The sequence below is a fragment of the Seriola lalandi genome, unplaced genomic scaffold (assembly GCF_002814215.2).
Source record: "Seriola lalandi dorsalis isolate HSWRI2012SDOR001 ecotype SW California unplaced genomic scaffold, Sedor1 jcf7180002054372, whole genome shotgun sequence".
Taxonomy (NCBI): Eukaryota; Metazoa; Chordata; class Actinopteri; order Carangiformes; family Carangidae; genus Seriola; species Seriola lalandi.
In genome coordinates, this window is record NW_019524925.1 from 325,738 (window position 1) to 350,700 (window position 24,963).

General features: G+C 39.7%; 1 protein-coding gene across 1 annotated transcript in view; it reads right to left on the minus strand.

The window, feature by feature from the left end:
* Nucleotides 1-1,130: 1,130 nt before the first annotated feature.
* Nucleotides 1,131-24,963, minus strand: part of pde8a (phosphodiesterase 8A) — a 42,274-nt gene continuing 18,441 nt past the window's right edge. The window contains exons 2-22 of the mRNA XM_023408774.2: nucleotides 22,477-22,533; nucleotides 19,207-19,397; nucleotides 17,698-17,754; nucleotides 17,370-17,424; nucleotides 17,028-17,116; nucleotides 16,735-16,813; nucleotides 16,124-16,264; nucleotides 15,383-15,471; nucleotides 15,206-15,257; nucleotides 15,076-15,118; nucleotides 13,216-13,293; nucleotides 12,916-12,986; nucleotides 11,717-11,881; nucleotides 9,017-9,065; nucleotides 8,695-8,830; nucleotides 8,391-8,589; nucleotides 6,663-6,880; nucleotides 5,427-5,559; nucleotides 4,246-4,410; nucleotides 3,984-4,113; nucleotides 1,131-3,289 (exon numbers count right to left, since the gene is read on the minus strand). Of these exons, the coding sequence (XP_023264542.1) occupies nucleotides 3,183-3,289; nucleotides 3,984-4,113; nucleotides 4,246-4,410; nucleotides 5,427-5,559; nucleotides 6,663-6,880; nucleotides 8,391-8,589; nucleotides 8,695-8,830; nucleotides 9,017-9,065; nucleotides 11,717-11,881; nucleotides 12,916-12,986; nucleotides 13,216-13,293; nucleotides 15,076-15,118; nucleotides 15,206-15,257; nucleotides 15,383-15,471; nucleotides 16,124-16,264; nucleotides 16,735-16,813; nucleotides 17,028-17,116; nucleotides 17,370-17,424; nucleotides 17,698-17,754; nucleotides 19,207-19,397; nucleotides 22,477-22,533 (2,304 nt within the window). The 3' untranslated portion in view covers nucleotides 1,131-3,182. The remainder of the gene's footprint in view (nucleotides 3,290-3,983; nucleotides 4,114-4,245; nucleotides 4,411-5,426; nucleotides 5,560-6,662; nucleotides 6,881-8,390; nucleotides 8,590-8,694; nucleotides 8,831-9,016; nucleotides 9,066-11,716; nucleotides 11,882-12,915; nucleotides 12,987-13,215; nucleotides 13,294-15,075; nucleotides 15,119-15,205; nucleotides 15,258-15,382; nucleotides 15,472-16,123; nucleotides 16,265-16,734; nucleotides 16,814-17,027; nucleotides 17,117-17,369; nucleotides 17,425-17,697; nucleotides 17,755-19,206; nucleotides 19,398-22,476; nucleotides 22,534-24,963) is intronic.

The following is a 24,963-nucleotide window of genomic DNA, read 5'->3' on the forward strand; positions in this document are numbered from 1 at the left end:
TGCCACCATAGTACACGGTATGCGTTGCATTATGATGTCATGCTGGCATCTGTCACTCTGTAGACACATATAGACCTCATGGACTGTACCTGATATAGAGTAGATGATTTTATTGGATTTTGGAGTGTCCTGCTGCATAAAGTTGGATATTAATGAGGGAACACAGATTTCCCAGAAGTTGCTGCAAGTCCTTAACACTTTACGCTAACAAGTTCAAGTTCAAACTGAAACCCGATATGTAGTAGACAAAGGCAAACATGTTGGTATGAACCATTTTGCTAATTAATGACCTAATTTACTTAACTTTTCTCAAGAACATGATAACTCAAGAACCATAAATAGCAGAAACTTCATACTTAGACCATAGATGGCATATAGAGAGCATATTAAAAAGGTAAAACGGATTCTCTTTTAAAAACTTCTGTTAGCATTCTTGATGGCATGGAGATCATGGCAGGACATAAGGCAGTAAATACATCTTCTTAAACCAAAACCCCCCACCCAAGTAGTTTTCTGTGCAGATCAAACTGGCATATCAGCTGTGAAAATATGAATCATTTTATGTAACTCTCATTTATAATGGTTTGTTTGTTCATGCAGTCTGTTAAATACTTTTGAATATTTTACAAAAATGATAAATGTGGAGTGACCGGCAGAAGAGTAAGGGTGTTCCTACTTCAGTTTAGCATTATCTGGTATTCTACCACTCATTGTTGAAATTGGAGAGTATCCCAGTTTGGAAGAAGAAATGCAGATTTGCTCCATGTGCCATCTCAGTTATATAAACAATGAGTTTCATTTTGTTTTTTTATGTCCTTCTTATAGTAGGTAGAGTAGACGTCCAAGCCTGGGTGTCGGCTAGCCAACATGCAGTTTGAGATGCATCTCTTGCCTCCATTCAAAAAACTGAAAACCTTTGATTTAAACTAGGTCAGTCCTCTCTCTAAAAGTAAGATAGTTCAAAGTAAAACAAGAAACTTAAAGAGGCAGTTAAACAGCTACAGCGACTCAGTGCAAAAATTCAATATATTCATTAGACATACTGTGATAAAGCCATTAGAGAATGAATGAGAAAGATGACATGAGTAAGAGGACAGACATTGAATTATTGCAGGAAACAGTCTGCAAACTCATAATTGACATTATTTTATTTTTCATTGAATAATTTCTATTTTTTTTCCGTGCCTTCAGACCAAGATGTGAATCAGAAGGAACAAACAAATCCCCTGATTGAGTGTACAATTCTGTCATAAGAGAGAAACAAAGATAACCACGGTCAATACATCTTATTAACCATCATTTGCTTAGCTGTTATGGCATTTATATACTGTTTAAAGAGGAAATATTCGTAATAAGCAACAATCTTTAACATATATTAGTATCCTAATCTGAAACCAACCTTGAACAAAAAGCTGTTCCCTGGGTCTGTGCATAAGGATGTTGGACAAGTGGCCAAAATAGAATGATGTTTGATCAAAAATCAATGCAAGCTGGCCTCTAGGAGACTGCTTAAAGACAGTGATAGACAACTCTGCGATCCACATCCTTCTTAACCATTTAGTTCTCTGTATACATGCTGTGTGTCACCATCCAATTCACAGGTATTCAGATAGCTAGAATGGCTGATCTCATTTGCTGCAAATCCAGTGTAAAATTCATTGTCTATAAAAATATTGAGATTTACTTGAACATAACCTTCTGACTATGTTATAATAAAAACTCCAGATGTCCGTTGCAGTTGCACAGTGGGATGTACTGTATAAATATTGTATAAAATAAGGCAGTCTTTTCAGTAGGATAAACCAGATACAAAAATTTCTGGGAGAAAAAATTTTCAAGTCCAAAATGTTTTCACATATTTCTGCTGTTGTCAAATGTCAAGCGGTTTACAGCATTAAACCAAGAGTAAGGGATTGTTGCAACAATGAATACACCCACACACCCGCACCTACAACCCAAACACACCCACACATGCGTACGCGCACACACACGCTCACACATACACACACACACACACACACACACACACACACTCACACATACACGCAAACTCCTGATGATCAACAATAACAGCTTATTCTCCAATGCAACATCCCATCCCTGGACAAATCACTGAGACGTAGACATTTCTAATATTGTTTACAGTGCAATACAAAAGTGTTCATTCAAACTGGTACTGTACTTTTGATAAGAAAATAAAAATGTTTAATATGGTAATGCTTCATATGAATAATAATTGTAAATTTTTGAGAGTTATAGTAGTATTTGTCTTCATCAGCTTTGGCTTTTCTCTCTCTCTTTTTAAATTCATTTTTGTTCTTATTTATTTATCAACTAATTCATGTATGAATTTTGATATAGAAAATATGGAACATCTAAGAAAAATTAACATACCAAATCATCTGTAATTAGATACCTATGATCATGATGTTGAGGTTTTTGTCTCTCAGCAGTGGCCTAAAGTGAAGATCCACTCCCTGACCCGAAAAGAAAGCATCCCCACCCCCCACATGTCTTTTATGACAGCTACGTGTCAACTTAGATGTGTTCATGAAAATATTGCCACAAAAAAAAAAAAAAAAAGCAGTGGAGTGTTCTTTCATGGTGTGGCCTCCAGGGGCAGAAGGAGCAGTCCTGCCTTGCTCTGAGCACAGGGATGGAGGTCAAAGGTGATATGGCCTGACGAGGATTGGACACCTTCATATCCAGACCATACTTCCATCCACCCCTCCAGTGTTGCTCGCTCCTTCTATAAACAAGCAGTTTTTACTCAACTTCACAGGCAAACAGGAGAGCCCACGTGGTAATTAGGGGACGGATGCTTTGCCAGGAGGCCTGTAAGGATTCCTCTCTCAGTTATGTCACTCGACCAGCTACACTGCGAATGCCTGAGAGGCACAAGAAGTTCATAAGGATACCGTTTGTGTCCGTGTCTGTTTGTCACAGTTCTCATCTGACAGGGCTGTAAAGCCAACAATGTTACTGCTGCAACTGCCCGTCAGGAAGTCCTTCTGTGGTTTCTGTATCGACGGACGTGTGGACGCTTGGCGTGCTACAGAAGCAGGAGAGTGAAGGCGAGGAGGCCCTTTTGGCTGGCTGGGCTGGCAGGGAGAGAGACGCCCCAGCAGGAGAGAGGACGGCTGCCCCGGACTGAAGAGTCCCGGGGCCGAACACTGCAGCACCTACTCTGGAGGCGGTCGCAGGCTGTGCAGCTTCCTCTCATCCAGGCCTTTCCAGTACTTGAAGTTGTTGTCCAAGTGCTGCATAAGATTGGGGAGGTCTGCAAAAGCTGAAGAGAAGATAAAAGAAGTTGATTTGACAGGTTTTTTTGTAAAAAACACCAATCCAGCTTTTTCTCTCTCGGTACTCATTCTTATAACGCTGCTGATACTAAGTACCGATTCCCAGTACTGTCAGTGTTTTCTTTTTCCCAAATTTAAAATATGTATATGTATACCTCACTGTGTGTAAGTCATTGGATTCATTTTTATGTAAGGTAAGATGAGGTCAGGGATTGCTGTGGCACTGAACACTGAGTTGGTGGCATACTGTGACCTAATGAATATGACTGATAGTGGAAACAATTAATTTCATAATGACATTGACAAAGAAACTGTATCTAATGTGGCTTGGTCACGTCCCAGCCAATACCCGATCGGCTTTATAAGGTCAGTATCTGCAGCGAATCAGCGTTTCCCCAAGACTGTGTACATGTAGGTATAAAAGTATGTTTTTAAACGACAATACTTTCATTTAGTTGCTTTGACAGGTGTATTAAATAATGTAAAGGACGTTTCTCATTACTTTTGAAGATTTGTAAACAGACATTTTACATGGCACTAATTGTGTCTTTCTATTGAAGAAGTAATTATCCACAGTGTGTGTTATTTGTGCATTTGAATTGTGTTTGTCTATGCTACCAGTATGCAGATGTATGGCCGTGTATGTATCTCTACTGTTTCCATCATGCTGTGCACTCTTACCATCCCATGCATCAAACATGTCCGTAATGAAGTAGTCTATGAAGGAAATCTGGGACTTTGGGATGCTACATGTGTTTCTGTCGAACACAGGCATAACCACTGGTAGACCTTGTCTCTTCTCCTCGTCCGTCTGTACCAGAGATGAAGGCACAAGTGATCATCATGCACAGTGAATACATAAATTACAACAAAAAAAAAAAACAGTGCAGCTGCCGTATCCCTCTCCCCACACCATCAACACCATATTATTTTGTCTCATTACCTGTGCAAAATACTCTTCCGAGATGCGTCCGGCCCATTCTATACAGAGCTCCTGAGGCCTGCATGGATTGGATATATCTGCACACTTAATCAGCATTCGCTTGACAAGGATGCGATTCTCAGGGGACGTCAGAATTCCTTTGACAGATTCCTCATCATTGTTTCCCTAAAAAAAAACAAAAAAACATAACAAAAGAAACCAAAAAACAAAGCAGCCTTATTAGTGGCAATAAACAGCTCCTTATCACACACATCAGCTGAACAACTTTAAAAATAACCGACTGTGTCTGAGCATAAACCAAACTGGGAGGATAAAGTATTCCACAGGCGACGTTTAAAGGTTTTAGTTTTCTTCATGGAGAAGGAGAGTCTGTATTCATTGCACTTACATGTAAAAGACTACAGCATGCGTCATGCAGTCACATGATTTGCAGGCTACAGCATGTTTCAAGATTGAATTATGTTAAGCAGAAGTACAGAAGGTCTATTTTTCTGTGCCAAGATGAGTGAGGTCTCTGTTTTATTCCAAACCTTCAAGTGTCAAAGTTAACTCTGCAATTAAATGACAGCATATTTGACACAAAGACCTTTTCTGGAAGCATTTAGAACTTCTTTTATCAACTAAACTTCACCTCTGTAACAATTTAGACAAAGCACTTAAATGCATCATGTGTCTAAACTGACTGATTTTGAAACTGATTGTATTCAATATAAGAATTTAGGGGAAAATCAGTCGTCAGATCGTTTGTTTGGATGATTCCTGCCTTTAAAAGGCAAGAGAACTTTTAAATGTCTGTGTTGAGCATTCCACACAGAGACGAGAAAGATGTTACCAAGTTGTAAAATTCTCTCCCCACAAAGATTTCTGTGCCCAGGCACCAACAGGCCACAAGTCCCCTGAACTAGTCTCATCATCTCTCAAGCTCTTCGACTATTGTTGCTTGAATACTGTTGGACTACGTACGATTCGGTGACAGCATGTGACAGAATGAGATTACAATCGTTGTGTTTATATAAAGTCTGAAAGCTCCCGTGTGTCCTTCCTGCTCTGACAGGACACTGATCTATTTAGGAAAAAAAATTGCTAAAATTAGAAATACTATTTCTACACAGGTATGAAAAAAACCCGACAAAAAAAAAACATTTAAGAGTGTTTCAGCATGATTTCATTTTTAATCTCACCCCATTCTCCTCCAAAGCAGCCAGTGGCTTGTTGATGCTGTTGACAAATTTGTTGACATGTTCAAAGTGTTTAGTCATCTCAGTGGCAAGCACCATATCAATGATGGCCTGTCGTAGTGTTCGATACTCATTCCTACACAGAGAGAGAGAGAGAGAGAGAGAGAAACCAGATGGGAGAAGGAGGTGAAGTGCAGGAGAGATGAGAAAGAGAGAGAACAGAGAGAGTGAGATGCCAGTGTGGTAAATAGCACAGAAACCCGTGTGAACAGTTTTCCTCTTCTGACTGCAATGACAGTGGCGATGAATGGATGCTTTGTTCACCTTCCCCCTCTGAGGGGACCAGCACATGTGAGCTATTCTGCTTTGGGACTCAAATCACATTACTACCCGCCACTGTCAACACACACACACACACAGTATTGTTTTCAGCGGCACATATACAGACTTAGCTTATCCCCTGTGCTACTTCAGGTGATGCTACTTCTGTATCACAAACTAATTTTAATAAAGGATTTAAATACATTTATACATTTAAATATGATTTTTATTTACATGTTGATACATACAAACATTCTGTCGATCACTAATTATATGTAACACAAAACATTTGAACACCAACTACTTTGATAAATGAATAATTGTTTTAGCTGGTTGCAGCTTCTCAAATGTAAGATTTTTTTCTGTCACCTGTGACAGTAAATTAAATATATAAAAAGACAGGTCATCTTGGGCTTTAGAAAATCACATTAATAACAGGCATTTTTCACTATTTTTATCAATTTATAATAAAAATAACTATTAGTTGCAGCCCTAGTACAATTACACAATCAAATCACACATAATCACCAAAGTCAGCAAATGCACTTGGAATAAATTACAGGAGCGGTTTGGTGCCAAATGAAAATATACTAATTATCTTCTCGACATTGTGTCAGTCGAAACTGTTATCTTAGTTATTTGGAAACACTGAGGTAAATATTTGTGTTTTGAGCACATTAGTTTGATTATACTAGTCAAGATCTTTGTACAAATGTGAAACACATTTTATGTTTGTTTCAGATTTGTAGCGACATACTGAAGCTGTATCCACTTAACAATGGCTAAATTTGACTACATTTTGTGTTTGGTGATTGTGTGATGTTCAGTCGATCTATCAACAGTCGGGGCAGATAACACATGAGGATATCTTTCATTTTTGGGGGGCGTGACCTATTGGTTATGTAAAGAATCTCTTACCTTTCAATGTTCTTGAAGATGTTGCACTTATCGTCTCGTGTGGTGATCTGGAAGGCCAGTGCTGCGTGGTGACTCTCTAGCACAGCTGTGTCATTGTAGAGGATGGCCAGCTCGCTTCCTGCGTTGCACAGGAAGCTGTTGGTGCGGCCTGGGTGGTCCACATCATGCACAGTAGCGGCGATCAGGGCGGCCACCTCGTCAATGGGATCCAAACTTTGCTGTTGGTGCAAATGACAGTGGAAATATGAATCTGGATAACTTTCTACTACCCTGTCTAAACTATCCACTATCAACTCAACTGTGATATGTGTTGAGGAAAGACAGATTTATTAACAGGAAAAGAAAATGTAATGTTCACCTTAACTTAGCTGCATTTACAAGCTTTCCCAAAATACAAAACACATTCGACTGGCTGATAGTAAAATGTGTGCATTACGAATGTCACCTAATATACTGTATGTTAGCATTATACAGTTGAAATGAAGCAAAAACTAAAACTTTCATTTTGCTGAATGTGTAGATTATTGAAGATTTTCTTAATCTAATTTTGAAGATACTTTTGAAGCTATAGTTTCAAAATACTGACTTTAATATTGGCAGAAGTAATTGATAACAAAAATGAACACACAGAGAAAATAGCTGCATTCAACTATTTGTAATTTTTGGAACTGAGGTCATTTGTTGCCCGCTGGGTAGTTTTTCATCATGTGTCACAAGGGTGCAAAAAATTTAAAAGTATAAATAAAGAAGCCACAGATCATCAAAAATAATTCCTAATTTTCAAATGAATTTACAGTTGTCTGCTTTCTGGGGAGTTCCAGGGATTCATTAACCTTGGGTGATGTAACTTCACAGTTCACTGGCTAAGCCAATGAAAGATCCCTCCACTGAGATCAGAAATAGACAGTTTGGTAATCAGCTTAGCCAGTGCATGCCCTCAACCGGTTCCTGAGCCACTGACACACTTGGGCAAAACCACGACTCTGGATAATGGAGGCTCAGACGAGACAGCTGACAGTCAAGACTGATCAGAGAGCCGTGCTTAATAGTAGAAATTCCCAACTTCTAGATACTATAGGTGTTTGGGCCCCGCAACCAAAGCAGTGGTGAACATTTCAAAATAAAAGGATGGTCACAGCTAAAACATGCTAATGCTTTAAGTCAGTCAATATGTTGACTTTAAGGAGACTTTCATATTACTAATGTACTTTCACATTACATTTGAAAACAGTGCTCTGTGGAGAAAGTGACTTCCAAACTCTATGCAAGGATAAAACAAAAAGGCTTGTAAAAGGAGAGAGAATTTGTTCAGGATATGGACCAAAACAGAGAAAAATCACAAAGAATCAGTGGGATAGGTAGCAAACAGATCACACTGTAAAAACTGAGCATCCACTGCCACTTTATTCATATGCAATGGGCTTCAAGTCCCATTCCCTTGAACTTGAAAGTGGTCTCTTTGAACCCCACTGTATTTCATTATGTATACACACACATAACAGAAAAGTGAAAAACCAATCTAATAATAATAATAATAATAATCTAATAATGCGGCAACAATAAATGAAAAATAGCCAGAAACCCAAGGTGACATCTTCAAATTGCTTGTGTTGTCTCCATCGACTAATCAACAAACCACACCCTTTAGTCTAATGTATGTTATGCCTAAGCAAGTGTGCCATCCATTTTTAAAACAGCATGCTTCATTATCAACTATTGATAATTTACCTTGACCCTCTCCTTGCAGAGAAAATATGCTGTTGCGTGCAGGACATCAGCTGCATGACTGGAGTTGTGGTAGGAGTTACTGGAGTGGTAGTTAGCTTCAATCACTTGTAGCCAGGAGCGCAAAGTTGCCTCAGGGCAGTTTAGGAACTCGCAGACCCCAAAGCGGGAGAAGATCTTCATGCCCAAGTAGGTCAAAGGCCTGCGGGAGGATTCAGCATAAACGCTCATACCAAGCTCTGCTTCCACACACAAAAGAAATTAGACACAGTCCCTCTGGTAACCCTTAACCGTGTTGTTGCCTCACCGTTTTATGGTTGCAGCCTCCAAGTTGAAGATGTCAAAGTCCCAAGAGTCCTCATTCTCCATGGTCTGGGCGATACGAGGGGGGATGTCGTTTAACGACAGAGGAGTTGTCAGGTGACTGGGGATGTGGTGAGGCTCTGTGAGCAAAGGAGGAGACGAGAGAGGAGGCATTCAGATAAAGAGGGAGAGGTGAGAAAATTGTTGTTCACAACCTATGGATGAACTACAAGAAGTAAAAACAATGATTTTAGTAGTAAAAATAAACATAACTGTAAAACATAGCATAGCACCTCATATCATCCTGTGCTTCATTGTAAACTTACGTTTTGTGGAAAATATGTATTCATTTCCTGACAATCTGCGTAAACCATCCTGTGAACATGAAGAAAAGAAAGAGAGAATCAGAGACTGAGGCAGCAAGTTACAATACAGTTCATCACTTCATCATTCATTCTTTCTGAACAGCCAATTAAGGAGTTCAGCTCAGTGTTAAGAGCACCAGAATCACTTTTGTCAAAAAGAAAACTTTAAGGCCCTTAAATCTACTAACAAACTCAGATTTCCATCAGAAAAGTAAATTAGAAAGCATTATCACTTTTTGAACACCCCATCACTTTAGTTTGATTTAAACATTTCTGGGGCCCTAAAATTATTATAAATGAATATGACATATTATTGTTTATCATACGTCAGTGGGATTAAAAAAAGTAAGAAGAGTTGGATTTTGGAAGGGTCTAAATGCCTCAGTGCATTTTGACAAAACTGCAGAAGGAAATGCAATTTGACAGAGGAGTGATTGTAACAAATGACAACAGAATAAATAACAAGAAACAAAAGACATGGATTTTACAGATTTTCCATATTAACACTTTTATGAGTGTTTTTTTCTTCTGTGCTATGACACAATATTCTGGAGGCTTTGTCGTGTTGACACCTCGTTTCGCAAACAGAGGGAGTAGATGCAGCCAAACTGAGCTTATTAATGAAACCAATATACAGTTTAAAAATGATTACCATATTTATGAACTGTAATAGCTGTGTCAGAAATGACACTGGCATAATTTATGTACATATGTAAGATAATCTATTATGACATTTGTCTTCCTCTGGGCATTGTTGCATGCTGGGAAAGCAAATGGGGCTTATCAATAGGGTAACACTTCATCACCTTAATTACCAAAAACAGCTTTTCATTGGTTCAAATAAAGATCCAGCTCTTCTGAGACTGTGAACTGTATCAGCTGTGTATGACAGACTGCACATTAAGAACTGGGAAAGTAAAGATGGAGCTAATTGTTTTCAGCCACAGCTTTCCAGACTTATAGTTCAACACCTATCGGATGGATTGCCATGAATTATTTTTTAATAGACATTCATGGTCCCCAGAGGATGAATCTTAATGATTTTTCTGATGCTGACATTTGTAGTTTTGAGTGAAATGTCTTAACATACCATTAAATCATGCACAGACATCCATGTTCCTCACAGGATGAACTGTAATAACCTTGCTGACCTTAACATTTCTTCTATTATTATTATCAGGTCAAAAATTCAATTTTTCTAAATACATGCGAAACTAATGTCATTCTCCATCAGCCTCAGCTGTACTGTGTGTTTTAATGCTAATTAGCGAATGTTAGCGCGCTAAACTACCCCGGTGAACATGTTAAACTATGTACCTGCTAACCATCAGCATGTTAGCATTTGTCATTGTGAGCAAAAAGCACAGCTTCAGAGAGATGGTGCCATATTCATGTTTTATATTAGCAACGAAGATTGCAGCAGTTCTGGATTCATTACAGTTTATCAGAAACAGAAATCTTGTTTATATGTGTCTCTCAGAGACCAACTGTGACAAGGAGCTACAATAAAACCATCCTGACCTAAAAAATGTGTTGTTATGTTCTATAAAACTGTGTCCTCAGGCCACTGTATGTTATGAAAATGTTAAAAGACAAAAAAAACATGGAAATAAAACATTGTAAGCACTAAGGCCTCCACTTTTTTTCTCAATTTTTGCCACTTGTCAGCTAAGCAAATCACAGGCCTATATCACCCAGTCATATATATTTTGGGCGTTTGTGAGCGCATGGGTGTGTGTCGCAGAGTGAAATGTTTACTTCACAAGTGAAAAAGGAAGAGGAGAGACTGGCTCATCTTTGACCCGAGCATTGTCTCATGGTGGCGCTGCCTCTGTACACACTGGCTATTTTAAGACTTTCTCCCCAGAAAGATGACAGTTCATCTCTTAACGTTAACTGGGTCTTCTGAGTTCAGGCCCGGCACACCTCACCATAACAAACAGGAATTGCAAGGCTAAGAAAACACAAATGCAACCGGGCACCTCGTGAACCAATATGATTGTACATATATAATCATTTAAACCTGAATAAACACCTCATGGTTTTCTGGTTTCATCAGCTGTTAACACTTGCGCACAACAAATCTTTCTGGGGAAGAACTATGTGTGACACCTCTCTGCTGTGTGTGCAGAGTGAACATGTATAAGTAAAGCCATGCTTATTCATCTGATCCAAAGAACAGGATGTTTCCAGGCCTGCGGAGTCGAGAGGAAGAGGTTCATGTGAGTGTGACTGTGTGCATGTGTGCAGAGTGTGTGCAGAGAGAGAGAGAGAGAGAGAGAGAGAGAGAGGGAGAGGGGGGAGAAAGAGAGGGTGGGGTGGGCTTTCCTCTCCAGCCTACAGGAGCACAAAGGACAATCTAACACTTCCTTTGGGGTTGTTGCCAAGACTGCCAACTTGGCACTCTTTCTACTTCTGTACTTCACCATTGCTGTCTGCTAATCTCTCTCTCTGTCTCACACACAGACACTACTGCATCTCTGTTTCTTTCATTCAACACAGTGTCATGAGCTTTCATAGTGAATGGATATTCATGCGGATGTTATCACAGTGGAACACTACGGTGTGCATTTAATCATATGGGAGTTGATTCATTTGTAGCTGTTTGGGTGTTTCAGACTTATCGATGGACCCCTGCGCTCTAAAGGACCTGCTGCTTACCGTCATCAGCCCCCCCACGAGGTCATTTGTGTGGGGGTCTTCATCCTTGGTTCCCAATTGCGGGGAGTAGAGCTCAGTGGTCCTCAGGATCTCCAGTACGCGATCCAAGGCTTCTGCTACGGGCATGGGGCTGCTTTCCTGTGCTGCATTGATGATGTTGATTACCTGGATGATGAAATAATAAAAGGTAATAATTATAATAATAATAATATTAATTTGCATTTTTGCAAAACCAACGATAATAAAAGCAAACTGGACACATATACTGAAGGTAAGGCTTTTAGTGAACCATGATAAAGTGGGTAAAGTGAGTTCTAATCACATAACATAGAAGAAATAAAAGGTAAAATCAGGTAAAATCTGAATGTGTTCTACGATAAAAGTGTGTTTCAAATACTGATTCAGCTCCACTGTATTTACTGATTGTGCAAAAAGGCTAAAACATTTGCAATGTGGTCACACCTCTTCATTTTGCTAATTCACTTTGTTTTCAAGGGTTAGATTCGAAGATCAATACTCACTCATATCATAACAATTCATTTAAATGAATGAGGCATTAGATGTAAAATGGACTCTTTGACTTGAATTAATTAAAAAAGTGTTAAAACATGACTGGGTAAGTACAGCAGGACGATGCTCAGAAAACTTAAAGAAAGATTACTACATTTTTGCTCCAGCATGTGAACCTGGAGGTTCTGGAAGTTCCAACAATGGACACCTATGGCGAGGTCAGCAAGCATGTGCAAGAGCACAAGTTCTAGCTAACTCACTTCCACACAAGCACAAACAGTACCAGCAGTTCTATCAGTGCTTTATTCTGGAGAGGATGACGCCTACAGGGACTGACTACACAGTCAAATGATACAGCAGAGGAACTGCAGTGTGTCATATGACCCATCCCTGGGGACTTTCTCTGTTTCCGACCATCCACGCTGCAGGCTACATAAACCACTGAAACAGCAGGTCATCCTGGTCCAACATGCTTGCCTGTCTTGTGCATGAAATTTGCCATTTTATCAGCCTATCTCCTCTTGACATGGTATGCGTGGCCTCAGACTCAGTAGCTAGTAGCTTTACAAGAAGAGCTCATGGCAGTTGTGGCAGTTTTACAACCCAAGAGTTCAGTCATGAGATACAGAACATCCGTTCAGAGTGCTAATCATATGATGGAGGGATGATGGGGAAGGAGATGAACCCACCTTGGTGATGGGAGCTTCTATAGTCATGGAGTGGATGCGGGCCATTGAGGAGTGCCTTCGCTGTGAGCTCCCTGGAAACAAGACATCGTCATTTTATCGGCTTGAACTTTGATTCACCCACAGTTCGAAAGGCGCAGATTCAACAACAAATTACGCTGCAGTTTTCCAAACCACTTTCTAATGAGTTTGTTTGTGTGCATATGTCCAATCAACACTTAATGCAAACAGACAACTGGGATGGTTTCATAAGCTGACAAGAAACGCTCAGATTTTCCATCATCTATCTCCCTTCACTCTCACCATCGCTCCCCCGAGAAGTTGTGGATCTGACGTCCAGAGAGCCTTTCCTCCGGTCTTTGTGCTTACTGGATTGGATGTCTGGGGAGAAGAAAACACCTTACATTAACACACACACGCACAAACACAGTTCAAGTTTAGTGACAAGGCCGACTTTGGCTCCAGCCTCAATATCCCTAACGGGAGGATTGTAATCCTGTAATTGATTGTAATAATTGGTCAAAGTTGAGAAGAAAAGTGCACCTTTTGTGCAAGAGAATACCGTAAGTGCCTTACCCAACAAAGTGAAATATAATAATTTCATGTGATATTAAACATCCTCCACACCCAATAAGCAAGTGGAAGTACTCCAGTACTTGGAGGGAAATTGAGATCGGTAAGTCAACCTCACAAGTCAAACCCATAGATGGAAAATACTAGATATTAGAATCTATTTCATTTCTATTATCAGATCTGTCCTAGACATTTAAAGGATAAGGCTGGCGTTATTCTATATCTGTCTTATTTCAACAAATCCCACAGAAAGTGCTCAGCCTCAACACCATTACATGAATATGAAGACCATTAAATTTTTCATGGAATTTCTAGACAATATAAGAAAAATGAAAAATGTATAAAAAATGCCTTTAAAGTCAATTTAAAGGTAATTTTCTTGACTTAATCAACTTGTCCTCCATAAATTTGCACCTTTGTTTCAAGTTTCTGTTTTAATTAAGTATTTTTTTATTAATATAAAGTGATAGAAAGCTACATAAGTAGGCAGGAAACTTTCTTTGTGTCTTTGTCTATGTAAGCAGACAGCGCTGCTGTATATTTCACTTCACAACACGACAAAAATATGCACATTTTAAATCGAGGAATAAAACAAATATAAAAAACACCAGTCACTTTGAAAGGCCAAAGTAAAAGAAAGCTTTTAATACATTTGCTGACTAGCTGCATTTGCTAGGGTTACACTCTAAATCTAGAAGCATAATCAACCTTTTGAGCCCCTAATCAGAAGACATAGGGGATGTAGGGGTGTTGTATAAGAGTTTCAGTGAAATATACTGTGCTGTAAGACCATACAAAGCTTCATAAACAAACAGCAACATTTCAAAGTCACTTCTTTTCAGTGGGCTGGTGAAAGGACGCCAACACAGGAGAGATATGAGCCCTGTTTTGTTCACCTGTCAGGAGCGTAGCTGCTGCATTTTGAAATCAGTTGCATCTGTGAATTGGCTTCACGGTTGATACCACAATACAGCAAGGAACAATTGTCCAGTTTCAGAGAAAATAAAAGCGTGGATAACTTTTTCAAGGTCGACAAAAGACAGAATTCATTTCTTTGGAAATATTTCTCAGCTAGATAAAGCAGGACTGGCCCCGCTGCTGGTCTACTGTTTAAAATTTGGGTCATGATTAAAGAAAACAATGATTTTCTGGCATGGTGCAATACATTTGCTGACACATTTCCAAAGTCTCTGAGTTTACAAAGCTCAGGTTCCCAAATGTGACTATCTCCAATTTATTGTTATTAACGTCCAACAAATATTTGGTGTCTGCAAACAATCAGTTAAAATTAGCACTGTGTATTGTCTGTGCAACACTGGAACTGAATGTTGTGCTTCCTAATGACAAACACAGCGCTGGCCCTCAGGTCCTCGACTCTTACGGCAGATCAAAACTGATAGAGTTGTGGAAGGAACTTCCATCACTAATGCTCATAATTGCCCAGCAGAGAGAGAACCTGAAGTACTGAAACCTGCAAGGCTCCACAGTTGTTTGAGTGGTTTAGCATAATAAATCAACTGTAATGTTATTCAGTTACAGAGTAGAGTTAAGGCTTGCACCTACAGCACAGAGCTTCAGGATGGACCTTACCTGTCTGAGACTCTGCCTGCACACGTTCACTGGATTTATCACTCTGCGTGGACAGAGGGGAAAGGCAAATTGATATATGCAGGCTCCTCTCATCCATTATGAAATCAGCAAAACTTGAAACACGTCTCACCTTATTATTATCATTTAAAGGCCTGTTGATAGACACATAGTGTCTGATTTTTCTGTGGACGACAGAGGCTTATTATTCAATCATTCATCAATCAATCATCACACAATCATTATTCAGTCATATATAACTCTTCGGATAGTGGAAACATAATTTACATTTAGCAACACTGTCACTCACCCTCCCTGTCCAATTACAGGTGTGATCTTCACATTTTGCTGAATGCTGTCTCCATTCTTCTTTTTGGCATAATAAATCCCCTGCCACTCCTGGAACACAAAAAGCCCAAACTGAGAGAGAAGAAATGAAACATACAAACACATAATGCACAGACTCAGGAACATATTTGACCAAATATGAGATTTAGAAAATGTTCTAAAAGTGGATGTGGACTGGGTGTAGCACGGCAGCGTTTGTGGTACAGGTTAGGTGGTAAGGTGTGGCAGGTCAGAATATTTCAGAGAGCAGCGAGTTGCTTTAATGGGTAGGGGGAGCGCTCCTGGAGTCCCGCGCGTTTGTTTCATGTGCCCCCCCTCCTACAGACTACTGTGGCAGCTTAAAAAGGACCTTCCCGCTGTTAGCCTGTCTGGGACTGACCTTCGCTCTCTGTGTAGTAAGATTACAGCACAGCCATCAGCCGCTGTTCTTATTCACATGAAACAGAGCTGCTGGACGGCTGGTGGACTTACAGCACACATGGATGCACGTGCACGCATGCATGCACACACACAAAGGCAGGTGCTACGCTGCTTACGAGAGTGATCTGATAGTGAAGCAATAGTCTATGTTATTCCTATGTCAAAACTATCTGTGTAAGAGAATTAACAATCACGTCTCCTGATGAGTTTAAATTCCTGATTATGTAATTCCCTGAATGTTTGTTTAGCCTGAAGTGTATAGTGTATAATGAATGCATATTACCTTTCCTTTCCGTATGCAGGAGTTTATTGTTTCAAGGAGATCAGGCTTATTCTTCTCACTTTTAGGCACTTCTATTATTTCCTTCCCTATTAGCTCGCCTTGTTGGTAGCCCATAATGGACTCATAGGCAGGGTTCACGTACTGTGAAGGAGAAGTAACAGTGAGTCTTCAGGTTTGATCTGAAATGTTGATGTGCTGTTTATAAAAAGCAACACTGAGAGTTCAGACATAGTCATAAGACGATGACCTCCAGCAACATATGAATCTTGCTAACCAAAATAACACGTCTTCAGAGAAGTGCACCCATTCTTCGCGCGTTTCATGGAAGCTCCAAAAAAATACATATATATATATATATTTTTTTTTTAATGTGAAAACATAACGTGATAACGCAGGATACAGTGCTTTGATCTTAACAAAACGAGCCATTCAGAGGGGGACAGAGACTGCAACTATCACTTCTGAGATCTGGGGTCACAAGACATGAACAGCCACTAAAACAGGAGAGAAGGAGAGAGAGAGAGACAGAGAGACAGAGAGAGAGAGAGAGAGAGAGATAGAGAGAGATCAACTGTACATCACAATAAAGCAACTACAGGTATCAAACTCACTTGAATAACTTGATCTTCAGAGGTGATCTCTATGGCCTCTTGGCTTTGTTCTATAGCTGTGAAAATAGCATTTCCAGCCCTTGTACAGGAAGAGAAACAACAGAACCAGAATCATTGTTAAAATATGCAACAAACAGTCTCCAGCATCTGTTTATATACACACACACACATATATATTCTACATTTGTACTCTCTAAAGAAATAGTTAAGTATCAAAACCCGCTATAGAAAAGTAAGAAGTGGATATTCTTTCCGATGTCCACAACACTGTACAACAATACAGCACGACTCACCTCAGTTTGAACTGCGCCCGCACCTCTCCATGCTCCAACTGTAGCAGCTCATTGTAGCAGGCCATCATATTGCCATTCTCCACGTATCTCTGAGGGTAGGAGGGCAACACCGAGCAACACGGGTCAATCAAAGTCAACTAAAATCCCATTTTCAAATTAGTTAGGATAAGTCACAGTTTTTCTAATACCACACACTAAGGATTTACAATCTTGTGTCCTAAGTGTTGACAGTAGGGATATAAAAAAAATAAAAAATAAAAAAACATATCAAAAGAATAATACAAACACACACACAGCAGGGGAACACACACACCACACACACATTTACACAGTGTTGCTCACCCTATTAAAGCCGGCATTGATCAGGGGCATCACAGAGGCTTCCTCTCTGTCTGGCCTTGACAACAGAAAATATGTTAGCACCCAAACATCGACATGACAAATGCTTGTTCAGAGAACATCAGAGGGTTGCACCATATGATTGGCTGCAGGCCTACAGTCCTCCGCTGAGTCATGCGTTTTAATTCTGACAATATGGACCCAACCATTTGCTGCATTAAAAATACAGTGAGGAAAATGACAAGAAAGGGCAGAGAGGGAGAGAGTGTGTGTGTGTGTGTGTGTGTGTGTGTGTGTGTGTGGGGGGGGGGTGTCAGCGAATTGTACATACCTTTTCACAACGGCGACTATCACAGTGTTTTCTGAAGAGTTGACTGCTCTAATTGACCTGAATGTAAACAGAGGGAGCCTTTTAGCCAGAGAGCAGGCCGGTGGAAAAGCCCATGGCATCAAATCAATGTATTTTTCATTTTTTCACGCTCCGATTCTCCCAGGCAGGCAGAGCCCAGTGGTGGAGCTCTGTGAGCAGGCCTAGACCTCTGAAAGAATGCTGTGTACAGGGCCACTCATCCGCCTGTGGTTTTCCCCAGCCAGCGGTCATAAAGGCCCTTTAGTTCCCCATCTGAGCTTGTGCGTGTACACTGAACATATGGATTGGCCAAAATGAATAGGGTTAACATACACGCTGGGCAGGGCAAATGAATGTTTGTAAATGTGTTTTTGGTTTGGGCAGAGGCTAAAGATAGAGTGGTATGGGCAGGCACCGCTCATTTCTCACTGACATGACTCCACTAGATAGCATGCGATGGAAGCAAGTGAGCCCAAAGTGAGGTGGCCATTTACCCCCGCAGAGAGTCGTAATCACACGTGTTAGCCAATGTAATGTAACACATGGAAAGGGTATGCTATAATTGGTCCTATCATGATCATCTGGTCTGGATTATGTCACTGGCCTTAAATAACAGTCAGTACCAGAATTCAAGTTCAATTCAACTGTGTCCACTACATCAGTGATTCCTAACCAGAGGCACTTGTAGTTGCAGCAGCCACGAGGTATGTGAAAAGACTGATTTGATTAATTTGAAAAAATTTAAATGACAATTTAATTAAATAAATATATCTACATTTTGACTCGGTTATACAAAGAAATAGCTATAATTAATGTATAAATGGTGAAAAAGCTCAAAGTAGTGAATAAATGCTTGAAACAGCAAAAAGTTTGCAAAAAGGAAAATGATAAACTAGTCGGTTAAAAGTAACATTAGTGGATAAATAATTCAAATAATTAGCTCAAATTTGTGGATCAATAGTTGATAGCTAAAAGTCATGGACACACGGTAAAAAACTAAAAATAGAAGATAAATGGTACAAAAGTAATTCTATAGTTCCATGGTTAAAACAGTTTGCTAAAAGTAGTGAATGTACAGTGTGAGTTGAAGTAGCTTAACGTGATGGATCAACAGATAAAATAGTTAAAAGTAATTGATTAATGGTGAGGTCATTAGCTACAAGTAATGGATAAATGGGTACAAAATGTTCAGCTTCGGCTACTGCAGGTTATTTTAACACAAATGCAAACTTGGCCATACTGACACACCGGCTAAACACCGACAGTTCAACTGTATGAAAGAAATATTCTAACAATATCAAATTCTATGCCATTAAAGGTCTTAGATGACAATCAGCTTAAAATGGGTTCATATACACATGTGGACGGGTACTTGAGTTTACCGGACTGTGTGGATACAGCAGACACAAGACGCTGTGAACCACTACTCTCCATCACTCCAGAGGTACAACTTGAAGTAGAAGGACACTGATGATGACAGAAGTCGCTTACCGGCATAGTGCTTCAGCGTCAAAGTGTCTGGAATGTCTGTGGTCAATGATGACGAGGTCGTGATGCTTCTCCAAGAAGCATTCAAGAGCCGACTCCGGTGTTCGCGCCATGCTGCACCTGAAGTTAGCCTTCTCACATGCCCAGCAGAAGCCATTACTCTGACTGTCCTCTTTGGCAAAAACTAAAAGTACCTGCAAAAAGAGAGATGACTAAGCATATTTATGCAACTGCATTTTTTAACTGACCTCTTGCAATTTCATACTACTATTACTTCTACCCAAAATATATATATTAAAGTAAATATATATTACTCATCTAAAATTTTTGTTAATATGGTCTTTACAAAGAGGCACGAAACATGGAGAGAGTAAAAAAATTAAAACAAGTCATGTCTAAAAAAAGACCGGATTAAAAACGAACATCAGAAAAATCTTACATGTGAACAGGTGTTTACAAGCAGGTATTAAGACGTGCTTTTTAGACCAAATGGTCCACAGACTAAATGTCTTAGTGGCATCGCAGGTATTTGTGAGTCTTAGGGTCTAACAGCCAAAAACCTGATATACACAGCTGTAGCTAATGTTAATTGTTATTGTTATTTCATGTGTTGTTTATTTTTACAATACATCAATTAATCAAATGTGAAAAAATGCCCATCACCCATCATTTCCCAGAACCCAAAGTGACGTCCAATTTACTACGAGATAAACACAGGATCAAATGGTTTGAGCACTAATTACATGATTGGTGGGACACAAGTGTATATAATTTGTCCTACATGGGGAAAAACCCCCAAAGCCACTTGTGCAGTCCTTCACTGGTTGTACAGTTGTATTGTAAAAATCTAGTGTACATCTGACTTCTACCTGACAGAAATGATGAATTTATTTAAACAGGAACTCATTGCTTGATTTGCTGGAAATATTTTTTTCTGTACATCACCCTGTGCTGTAGAAAAAGTGCAGTAAAAGACAAAAGAGCGCTACAGTAAAACATGATTTCAATGCATCGGTGTATCAACAGCTCTGAGTTGTCAAGTCATCAGCGGTGCATTCGTGCTCATTTGTGCCCGTCGTCCTCATCAGCCTGCAGCGTGGGCTTGACTGTGACCTCAGGTCTCCAGTGGAAAGGCCCTGATTGATCAAGCTCAGCTCGTACTCGGGTGCGTCAGAGATTTTATTGTCTGCTGCCGTGATCTATGACACAATTAGTCGAGGTGGCCTTGACTGGCTGCGGCTCCTCCCACCGGTCTGCCAAGGCTGTGGTAGAAAGTGCTGCTGCTACCGTCAAACCAGCCATTGAGAGCATGCTCTCCCTCTGCCAGCATACTTTCATATAACCCCTTATTTGCGTAAATACTGGACCAGAGATTTAGGCCCACCTCCAAGAGCAGTGCTGCACTAAGAGTAGATTCATGAGTCACTCTCTCAAACAGACGTCATCTCCAAATGTTGGCAGGAAGCAGAATGAACGTAAAGAAGAGAAAGTTTGTTCTGCAGTTTTAAGTTTGCATCACACCTGTAAAGTTGAGTTAGGGCACAAAGACATGAGTTTTTTTGAGAAAACTAGAGCTACTGTCCTCCACACAATGTAGGAATAGAGGACTGGCTGTTTTGACAGTTGTCCTTTTTGATTCATTCTGATGATTGGTGGGGCTTTATTTAAGTACCCAAATGCAGCTCCAGGCCTGAGGCAGAGAACCTGTACGCCTGAGAGGGGTGTTACTAATGCAAAACATATCCACATATGAACATTTTCCCTACAAGCGGCAATAAGTGTCCGGGTCATAAATACATCACCGCTGAGTTCTGCAGCTATATTCGGGACGCACAGGGAATTAGATCAGAATTCCACATTGGGATGTTGGTAGAAAAGTCAACATTCCTGCAGAGGTGGAGGAACGAGGGTAATATGGGCTGAGATAAGGGGTTTTCAGATGCCTCTGCTCAGGCTAGACAGATACCCCCCTCACTCAGTAATAATCCACCCAGCTGCAATGCACAAAAAAAATAATCTCAAAGTATATTCAAGCAACAATGTTTTGTAAGGGCAGATACCATGTTTAAGCTCCAATCAAACAGATGGAAAAGGCAGAGAAAGTAGCAGAGAGACAAAGACTACAAGATGGAAAAAAAAAAAAAATAGTTTGAAGGGGGTAGTGAGCATTTTGGCAGGGTGTGATTGCTCTGTCTAGAAAACATCATTGTTGAAAACAGAGAAGGCCAGGCCAGATCCTGTGAGCCACGAGAAAAGAGGAGGAGTAGGGAGGAGGAGGGCATGACAGGATCAGCTGTGAGTGACAAAAACAGGAAGGGGATATCTCTCTACCTCGTTTTCCTACTGTGGTCACACTGGAGTGCATCAGACAATAAAGCTGAGTCTCTACACTTATACATGGCATTAAATTCCAGGACGTCTAATGCTTTGCTTTTCTTTGACTTCCACTGACTTTTCCATCATTATTGTTTGTATCTTTTACTTTGTATTTTACTTGAAGGAGCAACGTGCACCAGGTTTGCAAGTAACAATCATCAAAAAATGACAGTCTGAGTTTCCCAGAGCTGAAGGTGACTCGTCCGTCTGACCAACAGTTCAAGACCCAAAGTGTTCAGTTAGCTATAATATATGAGCCCCTTGAAACCAAGGTGAAATCAAATGTTGCACATACTCAAAATACTTCATTAAATTCCTAAGAAGCCGAAGACTCCAACAGCAGCAATGCACGCCACAAGACCAAGCACAGTACCAAACTGTAAACTCAACCACTGAACGTCAGAGAATGTCCTGAACTGGTCCATGGATCGTCTGTGCAGTTCTTCCATAACGTGCATTGTTCATTATGGTATGTTCTCTGTCATAAATGTTTGGCCTTGTTGCCTTGACAACCCAAGGCTGCATCTCACACAATACGTCCATTAACAGTTTTTTTTTTCCTCCTTTTTTTTTTTTTTTGAATGTTTGCATGGGGACTTTTTTTTTTTTTTTTTTTTTTTCTTTAATCTCTTGGCGAGGTGTGGTATCTTTGAGAAATTCAAGATTAGTTCTGACTGCAAACAAAAGGAAGGTGACGTTTTGAAATACTAATCCTAGAAAAATGCTACCAAATATTGACAGTCACACCAAGTTTAGCTCCAACGCTCAGCTAAAAGCCCCTAAATGATATGTACATAAACATTTGACTGGAGCACTTCTGTTGTTCCGTGGAAAGTCTTAATGCATTCGAGCACATAAGCATCAATCATTCAGATGTTTGGCATTGTTTTACGATACCTGAAGTGGGTCTTTAAATAACTTCATTGGTCCAAATTGCACCTCTGTTAATGTGGTCTGAAAGATAACAAGAAGAATACAAGGGTTAGAAAAAAACATTTTTTTAAACATATTTTCTCACTTGTTTCATATTTGTATTTTAACCCCTTTGTTTCACTGACATTACTTCTTCACTGTGTCACTGCTACATGTGCAATAGTAACAATAATAATCAAGTTTTTTCCCCATTCTCTACTCAGCATGTTAAAAGGTACTCAAGTGGTCAACTGGCACAGAATGACCAGAAAACAGTTTTATCACCAAATAAGGATATATCTCTCATGATTACTTTGGGTTAATCATGTTCAATTCGTTGGGTCTCTGTACAGTATGACATTGTACAGTGATGCCACTTATGTGTAGGATCAGTCAGACCCCAGAGACAGCTCTTAGGAAGAAACCGGAACAGAAATCTGATTAGACCTCTTTGGGATTCAGGAGGGTTAATGAAATGTAAGAAGAACCATCAATACCAGATCACAGACATGCACGTATAGAAAAAAACAGCTGTAGTCTCTGAGACTCCAAAAGAAGTAATGTGTCGCTCTCTGTAGCTTCTGAAACACATCAACAGTTTAAAATGTTGCTTATAAGCAATTCTCATAAAATTAATGAAGGTCATCAAGCTGATAAAAGAATGCTAAGTATGTACTAAAGGTGTCGGGTCTCGTCCAACAGAGACAAAATATGTAAAACTACAGTCCTAGGTCCCATTACCATGTATTGAATCCAGTGGTGGAATATACATTTTCTCAAGTTCTGTACTTGAACACATTTTTGAGGAACTTGAATATTTCTATTTTCCACACCTTTATACTCTTACTCCAAGACAATTCAGAGGCAAACATACTTTTCACTCAACTGCAGTTATTTGATAACTTTAGTTACCAGTTACTTTACCAATTTGGATTAATAATACAAACTGTAACCAACCAATATATGATGATGTATTGTTATATGTTATGATAACACTTTATTGATACCTAGAGAAACTTAAAAACTACCCGTACATATATAAAGTACCTTTACAGGCTACAACATTGAAGTGATGTACAAATTAATGCATCCTGTAATTACAATCCAATAATATAATATACATTAAAGCTGCAACAATTAGTCAATTAACTGATTAGTTGAATGACATAAAAAAAATATCAATCAGCTTTTCTTTCTCAAACATGATTGACAACTTAATATTGTTGGGTTTTGGACGGTTGGATGGACAAATCAAGACAGCTCTGGCAAATTTCTGATGTTTCATAGACAAAATGATTAATCGAGAAAATAAACCGTGGATTAATTGTTAATGAAAATAATCGTTAGTTGCAGCCTTAATTAACATTATTCTGAAATAGGCCATTCTACATGAGCACTTACTGAAGAATAATTTTAAATGCATGACTTGTAATTGTAACAGAGTATTTCTACATTATGGTATTGATACTTTTAATTAAGTAAAGTATCTACATAGGCCTACCTCTTCCACCACTGACTGAATCAGCAAAACCAAACACTTGTGATTTAATTGTCGGATATCTAATTCAACTGAACTGTAGAGTTGTGGGAAAAAAACAAAACAAACAAACAAACAAAAAACAACAGATTCCTCACAGACAGACAGGTTTTCAACTCATTACACTTTCCCTACATGAGCTTACTCTTTTCTGTCTGCAAATAATTTAGTTTCCTTCCTGCTAAATGCAACCCAGCTCAGGGGTTAGTAACCATAGCAACCAAGCCCCTTGCGGACCGCCATCCCTCTAGAATTCCTCTTCTCCGTAAACAATCTACACATGTGAGGAGGAATACGGAGAGGAATTTCAGAGCGTGCTGTGCAGCAGTAAATCACTTCTTGCTAAATTGTAAGCCTTTTGAAAGCCCCATGAAACAACAAAGGGGGAAAAAAAGCTGATTAGCCCTCGGTTGTAGCCAAATTGACGTCATCATGACACTAGGCCGTTTGTTGTAGTTGTCCGCAAACAAGGAGTATGGCATCAGGATGGCTACAAGCTGATGCTCTGTGATCATCTGATCTGTCACAGACACGAGGACTTGGTCGCATGATAGGCTCATGTGCACTGGGGAGACAGTAAGCATGTGTTAGCGCGTGTGTGTATGTTTGTGTGTGTGTGTGTGTGTGTGTGTGTGTGTGGCTATATAATAGAGGCTTACATATGGAAATGCCACAAACTAATGCTCGCCCAAGAGGGTTTGACTAAACAACCTAGTTTTTCTGTTGTCAGATTTGATTTCAGTGACTCTGACCACGTGTGCCAGAAAAACCAGCTCAGGCCTCAGATTTATGAATTCTGATTAGGGATTCAAACCCCCCATTCATTTTCCTGTGGAGGTGAAACAAAACTCTCTTCTATAGGCTACTGCTGGGTGAATGTCACAGATGGTGGCTGCACAAAAAAAAAAAAAAAAAAAAAAAAGGTTTCCCCTCGC